General features: G+C 52.6%; 1 protein-coding gene across 2 annotated transcripts in view; it reads right to left on the reverse strand.

Annotated features, from left to right (window-relative positions):
- Nucleotides 1-4581: 4581 nt before the first annotated feature.
- The window catches only part of LOC119953077 (microtubule-associated serine/threonine-protein kinase 3-like), a 119461-nt gene continuing 110087 nt past the window's right edge, over nt 4582-13955 (reverse strand). For both annotated transcript variants that reach the window (XM_038776900.1, XM_038776899.1), the window contains 2 exons: nt 12400-12581; nt 4582-6032 (listed from right to left, as the gene is read on the reverse strand). In XM_038776900.1, coding sequence (XP_038632828.1) covers nt 4660-6032; nt 12400-12581 — 1555 coding nt within the window. In that variant the 3' untranslated portion in view covers nt 4582-4659. The remainder of the gene's footprint in view (nt 6033-12399; nt 12582-13955) is intronic.

A 13955-nucleotide genomic window follows, 5' to 3' on the forward strand; every position in this document is an offset into this window, starting at 1 on the left:
TGCTGCCACCCCTGGGAAACAGCGCCTCCTGCTGCCACCCCTGGGAACAGCGCCTCCTGCTGCCAACCCTGGGAAACAGCGCCTCCTGCTGCCACCCCTGAGAAACAGCGCCTCCTGCTGCCACCCCTGGGAAACAGCGCTTCCTGCTGCCAGCCCTGGGAAACAGGGCCTCCTGCTGTCACCCCTGGGAAACAGCGCCTCCTGCTGCCAACCCTGGGAAACAGCGCCTCCTGCTGCCACCCCTGAGAAACAGCGCCTCCTGCTACCAGCCCTGGGAAACCGCACCTGTTGCTGCCATCCCTGGGAAACAGCGCCTCCTGCCGCCACCCCTGGGTAACAGCACCTCCTGCCGCCTCCCCTGGGAAACAGCGCCTCCTGCTGCCACCCCTGGGAAACAGCGCCTCCTGCTGCCACCCCTGGGAAACAGCGCCTCCTGCTGCCACCCCTGGGAAACAGCGCCTCCGACTGCCACCCCTTGGAAACAGCGCCTCCTGCTGCCACCTCTGGGAAACAGCACCTCCTGCCTATCCTGGGCAGCCTGGAGGGGAAATCTGCAGATGATCTTTCTTCAAAACTGAGATAATTTAGGAATGTGACAGAAGCAAGTGGAGGGCGGGAGAGGGTTGGTGAAAAAGGTAGAACAAAGGGAAAGTGATACAAAGTGGACACAGGAGAGATTAAACGATAAAAGAGATGATGGTGAAAGTCACGTGCACCAGTTCTGACGCACTTCCTGCAGGATTTCTCCATTTCAGGGACCCGCATTTCTCAGGCCGCACCCACCAGGCTATTGATCGGCTGCCTGCTCTCAGAGAGACGAGTGAGGATTGGTGCGGAGTCCGAATACTGGCTGAATTGTCTTCCAGTCACATGACATCTCTACATACTGCACTTTGAATGAAGCAGAAAATGTTAAGAAATGGCAAAGTCCTTTATTAAAAGCTGTTACAAAGAGTCAATCAGACCAAATCCAGCAGATGGAAAGTAAAAAAAAAATACGTGAATATTAAACAAGTGAGAACATGCGCAAACACAGGATGGAACTTCTGTTAAAATTGCACTCCGTTTTTCACTGGATCAATCTGTGTCACAGTTCAAAGCAGAACCACTTGGATTTTAGAAGGCATTTGGCAAGGTGCCTCATCAAAGGTCATTGTGGAAAATAGCAGCTCCTGGTGTAGAGGGTCACATATTGGCATGGATAGAAGATGGGCCGGTTAACCGGAAACAGAGGGTCGGCATGAATGGATCCTTTTCTGCTTGCCAGGATGTGATGAGGTGTGGCGCAGGGATCAGCGCTGGAGCCTCAACTCTTTGCAATTTATATAAATGACTTGTATGAAGGAGCTGATTGGTAAAGCCCGATGTGTGTTCGGGAGTTGATGCTTGTGGGGATGCGGGAGGGCTGATGTGTGTTGGCAGTGATGGTGGGGAGGGGGAGAGGGAGCTCGATGACTGTTGGTGGGGGGGCGGAGGGGGAGATTGATGTTCAGTCCTGATCAGGGCGCCCTTTAAAGATGGCGCCCCGGTCCCGGTGGAACCGTCCTTGTCAGCTCTGTCAGAGCCCTCAAGACTGATGGGAAATCTTTGCCCACTCATTTTCTTTTCTTTACAGAGGCTCAAGATCTGGAATGAAAACTGGGCTGTGCAGCTGGAGCGTTCCAGGCCGTTTTCAGGCAGAGCCATATGTTATCCCTCTGCCCAGTCTGCCAACTCAGGCATTATTGGTTTTGACCTTTGACATTATTGGTGAGTCTTGACCAGTTCACTGGGTTGGTTGACTCGCCACATTAACACCTGAATTAACACACAGACAAAACCAGGCACTTGCTGCCAATCTGGGTGTTTCCTCCGGCCATGAATAAAATAAAAGAACACAACTTAAGAAACCCCCATTTGGCACAATTTGCAGGAAAGGAAAGTTAATACGGGCAGCAGTTAGCCTGGTCACGCAGCCCCAACAATACACAACAGCCATCAGTCAACATGCTTGCTCATTCCTCAAGGATATTGTGTCTGAGGGTGGGTGCCACACATTTACAGAAAGTACAAGCCTCAGCGTCAGTGTTGACCAACCCAAACAGCAACATTTACTCAGCGAACGGCAAAATAAAACCCTGGATTTAATTTATGGACGTCCTTTTGTTCCACTAGAGCAAGGTCCCAGAATAAGATGGTTAGATTGGTCTGTGAGCAAGGTCCCAGAATAAGATGGTTAGATTGGTCTGCGAGCAAGGTCCCAGAATAAGATGGTTAGATTGGTCTGCGAGCAAGGTCCCAGAATAAGATGGTTAGATTGGTCTGTGAGCAAGGTCCCAGAATAAGATGGTTAGATTGGTCTGCGAGCAAGGTCCCAGAATAAGATGGTTAGATTGGTCTGCGAGCAAGGTCCCAGAATAGGATGGTTAGATTGGTCTGCGAGCAAGGTCCCAGAATAAGATTGTTAGATTGGTCTGTGAGCAAGGTCCCAGAATAAGATGGTTAGATTGGTCTGCGAGCAAGGTCCCAGAATAAGATGGTTAGATTGGTCTGCGAGCAAGGTCCCAGAATAGGATGGTTAGATTGGTCTGCGAGCAAGGTCCCAGAATAAGATGGTTAGATTGGTCTGTGAGCAAGGTCCCAGAATAAGATGGTTAGATTGGTCTGAAGAACTGAGTGTAAAGGTGAAGGACAAGTTGCTTTTGGCACCATTGATTGACAGGTCGAATTGTCCCTTCAAGAAATGGTCTTTTTTTATTTGAAAAGGATTGGTTAATTAATTCAATCAAACACTCCCAGGACAGGTGCAGCATGGGGTTAGACACAGAGTAAAGCTCCCTAGACACTGTCCTCGTCAAACATTCCCAGGACAGGTGCAGCATGGGGTTAGACACAGAGTAAAGCTCCCTAGACACTGTCCTCGTCAAACATTCCCAGGACAGGTAGGTCACATTTGAATGCTGAATACAGGGTTAAAGACAGGATTCTTGGAAGTGTGAAGGAACAGAGTTATCTTGGGGTCCACATACATAGATCCCGCAAAGTTGCCACCCAGGTTGATAGGGTTGTTAAGAAGGCATATGGTGTGTTGGCTTTCATTAACAGGGGGATTTATAAAACCCTAGTTAGACCACACTTGGAATATTGTGCCAGTTCTGGTCGCCTCATTATAGGAAGAAGATGGATGCTTTGGAGAGGGTGCAGAGGAGATTTACCAGGATGCTGCCTGGACTGGAGGGCATGTCTTATGAAGAAAGGTTGAGGGAGCTCGGGCTTTTCTCACTGCAGCGAAGAAGGCAGAGAGGTGACTTGATAGAGGTGTACAAGGTGATGAGAGGCATGGATAGAGTGGATAGCCAGAGACTTTTCCGTGGGGTGTAAATGGCTGTCACGAGGGGACATAATTTTAAGGTGATTGGAAGAAGGTATAGAGAAGATGTCAGAGGTAGGTTCTTTACACAGAGAGTGGTGGCCGTGTGGAATGCACTGCCAGCAGAGGTGGGTGAGGCAGAGTCATTCGGGGCATTTAAGCGACTCTTGGACAGGCACATGGACAGCAGTAAATAGAAGGGGTGTAAGTTAAGTTGATCTTAGATTAGGATAAATGGTCAGCACAACATAGTGGGCTGAAGGGCCTGTATTGTGTTGTACTGTTCTATGTTCTATGTTCTAACATGGATTAGATACAGAGTAAAGCTCCCTCTACACTGTTCCCATCACTCCCAGGACAGATATAGCACGGGGTTAGATACAGAGTAAAGCTCCCTCCACACTGTCCCCATCAAACACTCCCAGGACAGGTACAGCACGGGGTTAGATACAGAGTAAAGCTCCCTCTACAGTGTCCCCATCAAACACTCCCAGGACAGGTACAACACTGGGTTAGATACAAAGTAAAGCTCCCTCTACAGTGTCCCCATCAAACACTCCCAGGACAGGTACAGGACGGGGTTGGATACAGAGTAAAGCTCCCTCTACACTGTCCGATCAAACACTCTGTGGTTGGATACTGAGTGGAGTTTCTAAATTACAACAGATGTCAACCATTAATATTTCACTTTTCAAGTTTGTAACAAGGTCAGAAGTCTAGCAAACCTTTAACTGGGATGAGAAATACTGAAAACTCTCCCAAGGAATGTCCAGCTGCTGTTTTACTTTCTGATTATCAATGGGTCACAAAGAATTGGCCTCAAACAGCCACTCCACACTTCACCAACAAGTGCACATGATGTCTAAGTGATCACGTTGCACAACTGGGGTCAGATCCTTGGCTGCGTTACACACTACTTTATCAAAGTGTGTACAATGATGAATTTAGCTTTCATTGATGAGAATTAGGATGATATTTTTAGTTCTCACAATGTTGTATCCTTGGTTGTAGACACATTCAATAGTTCTGTGCTGAGATGTACCAAACACATTGTTATCCAATCTTGTGTAAACCTGCGGGATTGAAAAATGTCTTATGTTGTCATAAATACATGGGTGACTCAAACTCTCAGCCAATCCTGATGCATCCTTTCCATCACTGTGACAGTAGCATTTGGCAGTTTTGTAATTTGCTGCATTACAAAAACTGCACTAACATTAAGATCGCCACCCCCCCCCCCCCCCCCCCCCTCCTCAAATCCATCTTGAATGTAACGTTTTCCAATTGTTCTGGGCTGGCACCTCTGCAGTTCAGTCTTTAACTCTTCCTTTCTTGCGATTTCGTGTTGACTTCCTGGCTGGGGCGTTTGAAACAATTGTGTTCTCCTCGTGCGCTTCCTGTTTCTCAGACTGGCTTTGCAGTTTAGTGTCTGTGCACATGGCACCCTCCCTGCTGCGTGTCGGTGCCTCCTTTCTGTGGTGCCCGGTTTCTGGTGGACTTCCTTCAGTCCTCAAGGAGCTTTGAGTCTTTCCCTGACAGCAGAGTAAATCTGACTGATGTGGGCGACGTACAGCACCCAGCGTGGTGGCCATCGTTTCCACCTCGGCATGCAACACCAGGCCCTCTGGCCTCAGCGTTGGCGCCCGCTGCTTCCGCATGCTGCTCGTTTCTGAGCCTCCTGCTGAGAACTGTCCAATAGGATCTTGACCCAAGCCTTGAATGGGACTGGTCGCATGACATGTCCATTCCACAGCTCCCCTTTGATAACTTTCCATCTCTGACTTATGAACTTCGATTTGTGGCACTGATTTCAGGCTGGAGGGTTCTTTGAGATCGGAATCTTCTTCAGATGTTGCGTCAGAGCCAAAGCTCCCCTTCACCCTTGCTGCTTTATACTCCGGACATTTCTCCTCTATTCTGCCTGCTCCCTCCCTCCCTCCACTCACTCCGCCTTTCTTCGTTCTTTCCCACTCAACAGCAACAGTTGTTACATCAGCTTCGTCAACGCTCACCTCCTGGACTGCTTCTTGTTTTTTAAATGAATCACGCCGTTCTGACCATATTAGCTTTTTCATTACGACTCTGTCTTGGTCGTTCTCGTGTCTCTCGGCCGTCGACTCCCTTAGCTTCTGAGTTCCAACAGGATCGTGGCCCAAGTTCTCTCCTGGACCCTGCCCGCCGGGTAAACTTTGGTCCTCGCCCACCTCACCCAGATTTCCGCACTCTTTCTGCAAAGTTTCATTTATTCCTTCACCGGGAGGTGTTGCCGCCTGTTTTCCTGAGCCACTCTGTTTCTTATCGGCAAGATAGGCAGCCGACAGCTTCTCTGCCGACTGCACACGTTTCAACAGCGGCGATCGTGGTGAATCCCCAGCGCGGGCTCGAATCGAATGCCTAACGGTGGTTGGGGGCGACAGCATCTTGCCAGGGTACGCCTGGATGTTCTTTGAATAGCCTGGTAAAGGAGATGGGGAGCGGTGTGGAGAGGGCACTTGGGGCGTTGGTGATGATGTGCATGCCAGAGGGGAGGGTGGGATACTGTTGATAGATTTCCGCCGGCCAGCCTTGTAACGCTGATTACTGGGTTTGGGACCCAGCCCATGGAGAGTGCAGGGTCTGACGCTCCCAGCTGGTGAAGTTGGAGCACTGGATCCAGGGGAAGTGCTCAGAGGCGAGTTGGTCCCTATAAGAAAGCGAGAGTTAGTTTCTTTTTTTTTTTTTTTTTAAATAATTTTTATTGAAATTTTTCGATACAAACATTTACCCCTACTACATTTTAAATTATAACACAACAAATCCCCCCTGGAAAATCCTCCCCACGCCCTCCCCCGCGCGCACCCCCCCACCCTCCCCCCCCCCTCCCCCCCCCCCCCCCCCCCCGCGCTACCAGTCTAGCAACCAAACCGTTTTTCCCTTTCTACCGATGGCCTCGGGCAGTCATTGCCCGCGACCCCCCGCTGACGTGCTCCCTTCGTTGCTATCCCCCCCCCCCTCCCTTCCCCCCCCCCCCCCCCCTTTCTCCCCGGGTTGCTGCTGTTTCGGCCTCCAGTTCCTATCTCTGATCCAGAAAGTCAAGGAAGGGCTGCCACCGCCGGAAGAACCCCTGTACCGACCCTCTCAGGGCGAATTTGATTCTTTCCAATTGGATGAAGCTTGCCATGTCGTTTAACCAGGTGTTAACACTTGGTGGCCTTGTGTCCCTCCACTGAATCAAGATCCTTCTCCGAGCTACCAAGGACGCAAAGGCCAATATTCCGGCCTCCCCTGCCTCCTGTACTCCTGGCTCCACCCCAACCCCAAAAATCGCTAGCCCCCACCCTGGTTTGACCCTGGTTCCCACCACTCTCGATACCGTCCCCGCCACCCCCTCCCAGAACTCTTCCAGTGCCGGGCACATCCAGAACATATGTACATGGTTCGCAGGGCTTCCCGAACACCTAACACACCTGTCCTCACCCCCGAAGAACCGACTCATCCTAGTCCCCGTCATATGGGCTCTGTGCAGCACCTTAAATTGGATGAGGCCCAACCTTGCGCACGACGACGACGAATTGACCCTCTCTAAGGCATCCGCCCATGTCCCATCTTCTATCTGCTCTCCCAGCTCCGCTTCCCACTTGTCTTTCAGCTCCTCTATCGATACCTCCTCCACCTCCTGCATTATTTTGTAGATGTCCGAGACCTTCCCTTCTCCGACCCAGACCCCTGACAGCACCCTATCACTCACCCCTCTATCGGGAAGCAAGGGAAATCCTTCCACCTGTCGTCTGGCAAATGCCTTCACCTGCAGGTATCTAAACGTGTTCCCCGGGGGGAGCTCAAATTTCTCCTCCAGCTCTCCCAGGCTCGCAAACCTCCCCTCTATGAACATGTCCCTCAGTTGCCTGATGCCCGCCCTGTGCCAGCTCTGGAATCCCCCGCCAGTGTTCCCCGGGACAAATCTGTGGTTCCCTCTCAGTGGCGCCGCCATCAGACCCCCCACTTCCCCCCTGTGTCGCCTCCACTGCCCCCAGATTTTAAGGGTGGCCGCCACTACCGGACTCGTGGTATACCTTGTGGGGGGGAGCGGCCATGGTGCCGTTACTAGCGCCCCCAGGCTTGTATTGCCGCAGGACGCCCTTTCCATACGTTTCCAAGCTGCCCCCTCCCCCTCCATCACCCACTTGCGCACCATCGATGCGTTCGCCGCCCAGTAGTATCCGGAAAGATTGGGCAGCGCTAATCCTCCACTGTCCCTACTCCGTTCCAAGAAAATCCTTCTCACTCTAGGGGTGCCATGTGCCCACACATAGCCCATAATGCTGCTAGTTACCTTCTTGAAGAAGGCCCTGGGGAGAAAGATGGGCAAGCACTGGAACAGAAACAAGAACCTCGGGAGGACCGTCATTTTGACTGACTGCACCCTCCCTGCTAGCGACAGCGGTACCATGTCCCACCTCTTGAACTCCTCCTCCATCTGCTCCACCAGCCTTGAAAAGTTCAGCTTGTGGAGGGTCCCCCAGTTCCTTGCCACCTGCACCCCCAAGTACCTGAAGCTCTTTACTGCTCTCTTAAAGGGGAGCCGCCCAATTCCCTCCCCCTGATCTCCCGGGTGTATCACAAAGACCTCACTTTTACCCACATTTAATTTATATCCCGAAAAGTCCCCAAACTCCGCTAGTATTTCCATTACCTCCGGCATTCCCCCTTCCGGGTCTGCCACATACAACAACAAATCATCCGCATAGAGTGATACCCGATGTTCCTCCCCTCCCCTTGTCAGTCCTCTCCACCCCCCTGAACCCCTCAGTGCCATCGCCAACGGTTCGATCGCTAATGCAAATAGTAAGGGGGATAGGGGGCATCCCTGCCTGGTACCTCGATGGAGCCCAAAATACTCTGACCTCCTCCCGTTTGTAACCACACTCGCCATCGGGGCCGAATACAGCAGCTTCACCCACTTGATAAATCCCTCCCCAAACCCAAACCGTTCCAGCGTCTCCCACAGGTATTCCCACTCCACCCTATCGAATGCCTTCTCCGCATCCAGTGCTACCACTATCTCAGCCTCCCCCTCCACTGCTGGCATCATAATCACATTCAACAGTCTCCGGACATTTGTGTTAAGTTGTCGTCCCTTTACGAACCCCGTCTGGTCCTCATGGATTACCCCAGGCACACAATCCTCTATTCTGGTTGCCAGGACCTTTGCCAACAGTTTGGCATCTACATTCAAGAGGGAGATAGGCCTGTAGGACCCGCACTGTACAGGGTCTTTGTCCCGCTTCAGGATCAAGGAGATCAGGGCCTGTGACATTGTCGGGGGCAGAACCCCCCCCTCTCGCGCCTCATTGAAGGCTCGCACCAGCACTGGACCCACCAAGTCCACATACTTCTTATAAAATTCCACCGGGAACCCATCCGGCCCCGGCGCCTTCCCCGCCTGCATCTGGCCTATCCCTTTAACTAGCTCCTGCAGCTCTATCGGCGCCCCCAGCCCCTCCACCCGTTCCTCCTGGACCTTTGGGAACCTCAATCTATCGAGGAAGTTCTCCATTCCCCCCCTCCTCCTGGGCGGCTCAGACCGGTACAATTCCCTGTAGAAATCCCTGAAGACCCCGTTCACCTCTTGCCCCTTCTGCACTACGTTCCCTCCCTTCTCTCTCACTCCCCCAATCTCTCTGGCTGCATCTCGCTTGCGCAGCTGGTGCGCCAGCATCCTGCTCGCCTTTTCCCCGTACTCATAGACCGCGCCCTGTGCCCTTCTCCATTGCGTCTCCGCCTTCCTAGTGGTCAGTAGGTCAAACTGGGCCTGTAAACTGCGCCGCTCCCTCAACAGCCCCTCCTCTGGTGTCTCCGCATATCTCCTGTCCACTTCTATAAGTTCCCCCACCAGTCTCTCCCTCTCCTGCCTCTCCTTCCTTTCTCTGTGTGCCCTTATGGAGATCAGCTCTCCTCTGATCACTGCTTTCAGGGCCTCCCAGACTACCCCCACCTTCACCTCGCCCGTGTCGTTCGTGCCCAGATATCTCTCAATGCCCTTCCGGACCCTTCCGCACACCTCATCGTCCGCCAGCAGCCCCACATCCAGGCGCCACAACGGGCGCTGGTCCCGTGCTTCCCCCAGTTCTACCTCTACCCAGTGTGGTGCATGGTCCGAAATCGCAATGGCCGAGTACTCCGTGTCCTGCACTCTCGAAATCAGCCCCCTGCTCAGTACAAAAAAGTCTATTCTGGAGTACACCCTGTGGACGTGGGAGAAAAAAGAATACTCCCTCGCCCTTGGCCTGCCAAATCTCCAAGGGTCTACCCCCCCCATCTGCTCCATGAACCCCCTTAGCACCTCTGCCGCTGCCGGCCTCCTATTCGTCCTGGAACTCGATCTGTCCAGCCCAGGGTCGAGCACTGTATTGAAGTCCCCCCCCATGATCAGGCCCCCTGCCTCCAGACCCGGAATGAGGCCCAACAGGCGCCTCATAAAACCCGCGTCATCCCAATTCGGGGCATACACATTCACCAGCACCACATTCTCTCCCTGCAGCCTGCCCTTCACCATCACGTACCTACCCTCCTTATCTGCTACCACCTGCGCCGCCACGAACGACACCCTCTTTCCCACCAAAATCGCCACCCCCCGGTTCTTTGCGTCCAAGCCTGAGTGGAACACCTGTCCCACCCACCCCCTTCTCAGGCGTACCTGGTCTACTACTCTCAAGTGAGTCTCCTGCAACATTGCCACATCCGCCTGCAGTCCCTTTAGGTGTGAAAAAAACCCTTGATCTCTTGACCGGCCCATTCAGCCCCCTCACGTTCCAAGTAATCAACCGGGTCGCGGAGCGACCCGTCCCTTTCCCCTGTCTGTTAGCCATGTCCTGTCCCCTGTTCGCCCCGGGTCGACCCTCCCCTTCTGACCCGTTCCCCATGGCGATGGCCCCTCCCCCTCTCTCCTCCCGTTCTTCCCTTCCCGTCCTCGGCCTTTCCAGCAGCAACCCGGTATCCCCCCCTAACCCCCCTTCCCCCCCCCCCCCCCCTGGCTAGGACCCCTCCTAGCCGCGGTGTATCCACCATCGTACTCCCGAGAGTCAGCTGGTTTTCGCTGACCCGGCTGCCCCTGCCACACTCCGACTCCTCCCGATGTGGGGGGGGAGGGGCCTCCCCCCCCCTTGCCATCCCTCTCTGACCCCGCTTCAGCGCGGGAAAAGCCGCCATTGCTGGCCACACCCCACTCTTCTCTCCTCCCCCTTCCTCCGTCCCGCGCGCGGGAAACAGGGGAAAGCCCGCGCTTTCGCCCGGCCACACCCTACCCCGCCATCTTCAATTCCACCCCCGTCCCCATCCAAGCCCATAAAAAAGCCCCCTTAAAACGAGAGGAAGAAAAAAGAGAAAAAGAAAACACGCATAACCAACTTGCACCCCCCCGTCCCGCCTCCCCAACTTAACAATATAACAATATAAATAACAAATCTCAAATAAATACATAAATACATAACTATGCCTGCATAACTAAATAACTACCCAATAATAACGTATTTAACCATCACCCTCCATCGAACAGAACAGTAACCATAACCCTTAAAGAACAGATCAAAAAGCAGTAAAAAAGTAAAAAAAAAAAAAAAAAAGGCCCCCCCTACAACAACAATAATTAAGGGAAGTTGGCAACGGGAAGAGACACACAAAAAGGAACAAAGAAACCCCCCATAACACAAGTTTCAAAGAAACCAAACGATCCATCAACTTTAACCAAGTTCCGACCTGGCCTAAGAAAGACATGGGCCACTTGATCAGTCAAGGGTACTCGGGCGGCCTCGACCGCCGGCGTTCCCAAGTTCTAGTTCAGGTCCAGCTTTTCCTCCCGAACAAAAGTCCATGCCTCCTCTGGGGTCTCAAAGTAATGGTGCTGGTCCTTGTAGGTGACCCACAAACGCGCTGGCTGCAGCATTCCGAACTTGATCCTCTTTGCGTGCAGCACCGCCTTCGTCCGGTTAAACCGGGCCCGCCGCTTTGCCACCTCCGCACTCCAGTCCTGATATATCCGCACCGTCGAATTCTCCCATTTGCTGCTTTTCTCCCTCTTGGCCCACCTCAGCACTTTCTCCCGATCACAGAAACGCTGGAATCGCACCAGCACCGCCCTCGGGGGCTCGTTTGCCCTAGGCCGCCTAGCCATGACCCGATATGCTTCTTCCAGCTCCAGGGGCGATGGACCGGCCCCCTCTCCCATCAGGGAGCTCAGCATCTCCGCTACATATTTCGGGAGATCAGGCCCCTCCAGGCCTTCTGCTAGGCCCAGGATCCTCAAGTTCTTCCGCCTCATTCGAGTGTCCAGCTCCTCAAAGCGGCTCTGCCATTTCAGGTGGAGTGCCTCGTGCACCTCCACCTTTCCCACGAGGACCGTGGCTTCCTCCTCCCTCACCGCCATCTCCTGCTGCAGCTCTCTTATCGACGCCTCTTGGGTCGCCTGGGCCCCCATCAGCCTTGTGGTCGTCGCGTTCATGGACTCTAAGAGTTCCACTTTCAGCTCCGTAAAACACCGGAGGAGAGCGGCCTGCTGCTCCTCCGCCCATTTTCTCCAATCTTCTAGCGCGCCACCGGCCGCCATTTTGGTCCTCTTCCCCCGCTTTTTTCGGGGAGCTGCTGCTGCTTTTTTTGTCGCCCCACTCCGAGTACCGACCATAAAGTTGGTCTCACTCTCCTCAGGGAGCCTTCCCCCACCGGGATTCGTCTTTACAGTACCGTCGGGGCCCTCCAATCGGCCCTTAAACACCTTTGTCGCAGGAGCTGCCAAATGTGCGACTTAGCTGGTCATAGCCGCAACCGGAAGTCGAGAGTTAGTTTCACTCATTGACCTTTACAAAACTATGTCCGTGTGTGTCTGCTTTTTAAATTGAAGCCGCAACTCTGTCTCTACTGTGAAGTCCGCTCAGGGACAAATTTGAACCGTTTACAACCCAGGGATGGGGAAAAAGATAAAGAAACATGCAGTTAACCGTAACAAAAATGGGGCTCGTTTGCCCCACAATCCCAACCGAAGAAAAGTAAATCAACCGCGGAATGAATTGCTTCGTCACCTGGCTGGAGCTCGGGGGCAGGGGTTTGACAAGGAGTTGCTGGGCCTGGAGATAGGCTGAGAGTGGGTGATCCAGGAACACTTTCGCCAGACGAAAGGGGCTGTTGCAGGGAAGACGAGAAGCTTTTGCTTGTGTGCATCGCCCGTGTCGGCTTGGAGGACTTCTGCAAATGTGATCTCTTCCTGTCAACAGCAAAAGTAACATTTCATTAATTTGCTTCCCTCAAAGGGGAAAACCAAGGCCCAGGCTTTTCCTGCAAACACAGCGAACATAGCAAAGATTGAAGATTTTAAATGTAGCACAGGCTGCGGGGCAGCTAACATTACGATTGTAATGAACTCCAATTGGCTTTATTGGTTGGCCAATTGGAGTATGAGCTCCCTCAATGATAGCTCATTGAGGGGGCCCATATAATCACCTGTGTAGGCTTTGTGAGCCAGTCTTAAGTTGACTGGACTGCTAGCAGCACTGTTTGTAGCTGCTCCTGTAACATCGTTATTGTAAATAAATATTGGTGTGGTGACGGAACTCCTGCCTCCCATGGATTACTACAAAGATCTTGTTCTATATGCCGCAAACATTAATGTGACTTTATACTTTGGTGAATAATCTGGTTTCAAACTGAGTAGTGCAGAACATTTTAATAATGTCACTGCCCTCCGTAAAACGATTCTGCAATTTCATCCACCTTTTCCTTATTCTCTCTTGCAGGGTTTCCAGCGTAGGTTAGTGACGTCCGACTTAATCCAGCATCAAGCATGTAAACAGGAATTTCAAGCTGCAATTTTCCAGGGACAACATGTTTTTGTTGTGAAAACTATACTTAACTTTACGTTGAGCAAGTAGATTGGGAGCTTTGTTCCCGAATGGGATTTGGAGCTTTTGCACATGTACAGACTGGGAGTGGCGTACACATGTACAGACTGGGAGTGGAATACACATGTACAGACTGGGAGTGGAATAGGCATGTACAGACGGGGAGTGGCGTACACACGTACAGACAGTGGGTGGGTTACACAGGTACAGACTGGGATTGGGCTACACACATACAGACTGGGGGTGGGTTTCATATACAGACCGGGAGTGGGCTACACATGTACAGACCGGGGGTGGGTTACACATACAGACTGGGAGTGGAGTACACATGTACAGACCGGGAGTGGGCTGTACACATACAGACTGGGAGTGGGCTGTACATGTACAGACTGGGAGTGGGCTACACATGTACAGACCGGGAGTGGGCTACACATGTACAGACCGGGAGTGGGCTGTACACATACAGACTGGGAGTGGGCTGTACATGTACAGACCGGGAGTGGACTGCATATGTACAGACTGGGAGTGAGCTACACATGTACAGACTGGGAGTGGGCTGTACATGTACAGACTGGGAGTGGACTGCATGTGTACAGACTGGGAGTGAGCTACACATGTACAGACTGGGAGTGGGCTACACATGTACAGACGGGGAGTGGACTGCACATGTACAGACTGGGATTAGGCTACACATGTACAGACTGGGAGTGAGCTACACATGTACAGACTGGGCTTGGGCT

The sequence above is a fragment of the Scyliorhinus canicula genome, chromosome 18 (assembly GCF_902713615.1).
Source record: "Scyliorhinus canicula chromosome 18, sScyCan1.1, whole genome shotgun sequence".
Lineage (NCBI taxonomy): Eukaryota > Metazoa > Chordata > Chondrichthyes > Carcharhiniformes > Scyliorhinidae > Scyliorhinus > Scyliorhinus canicula.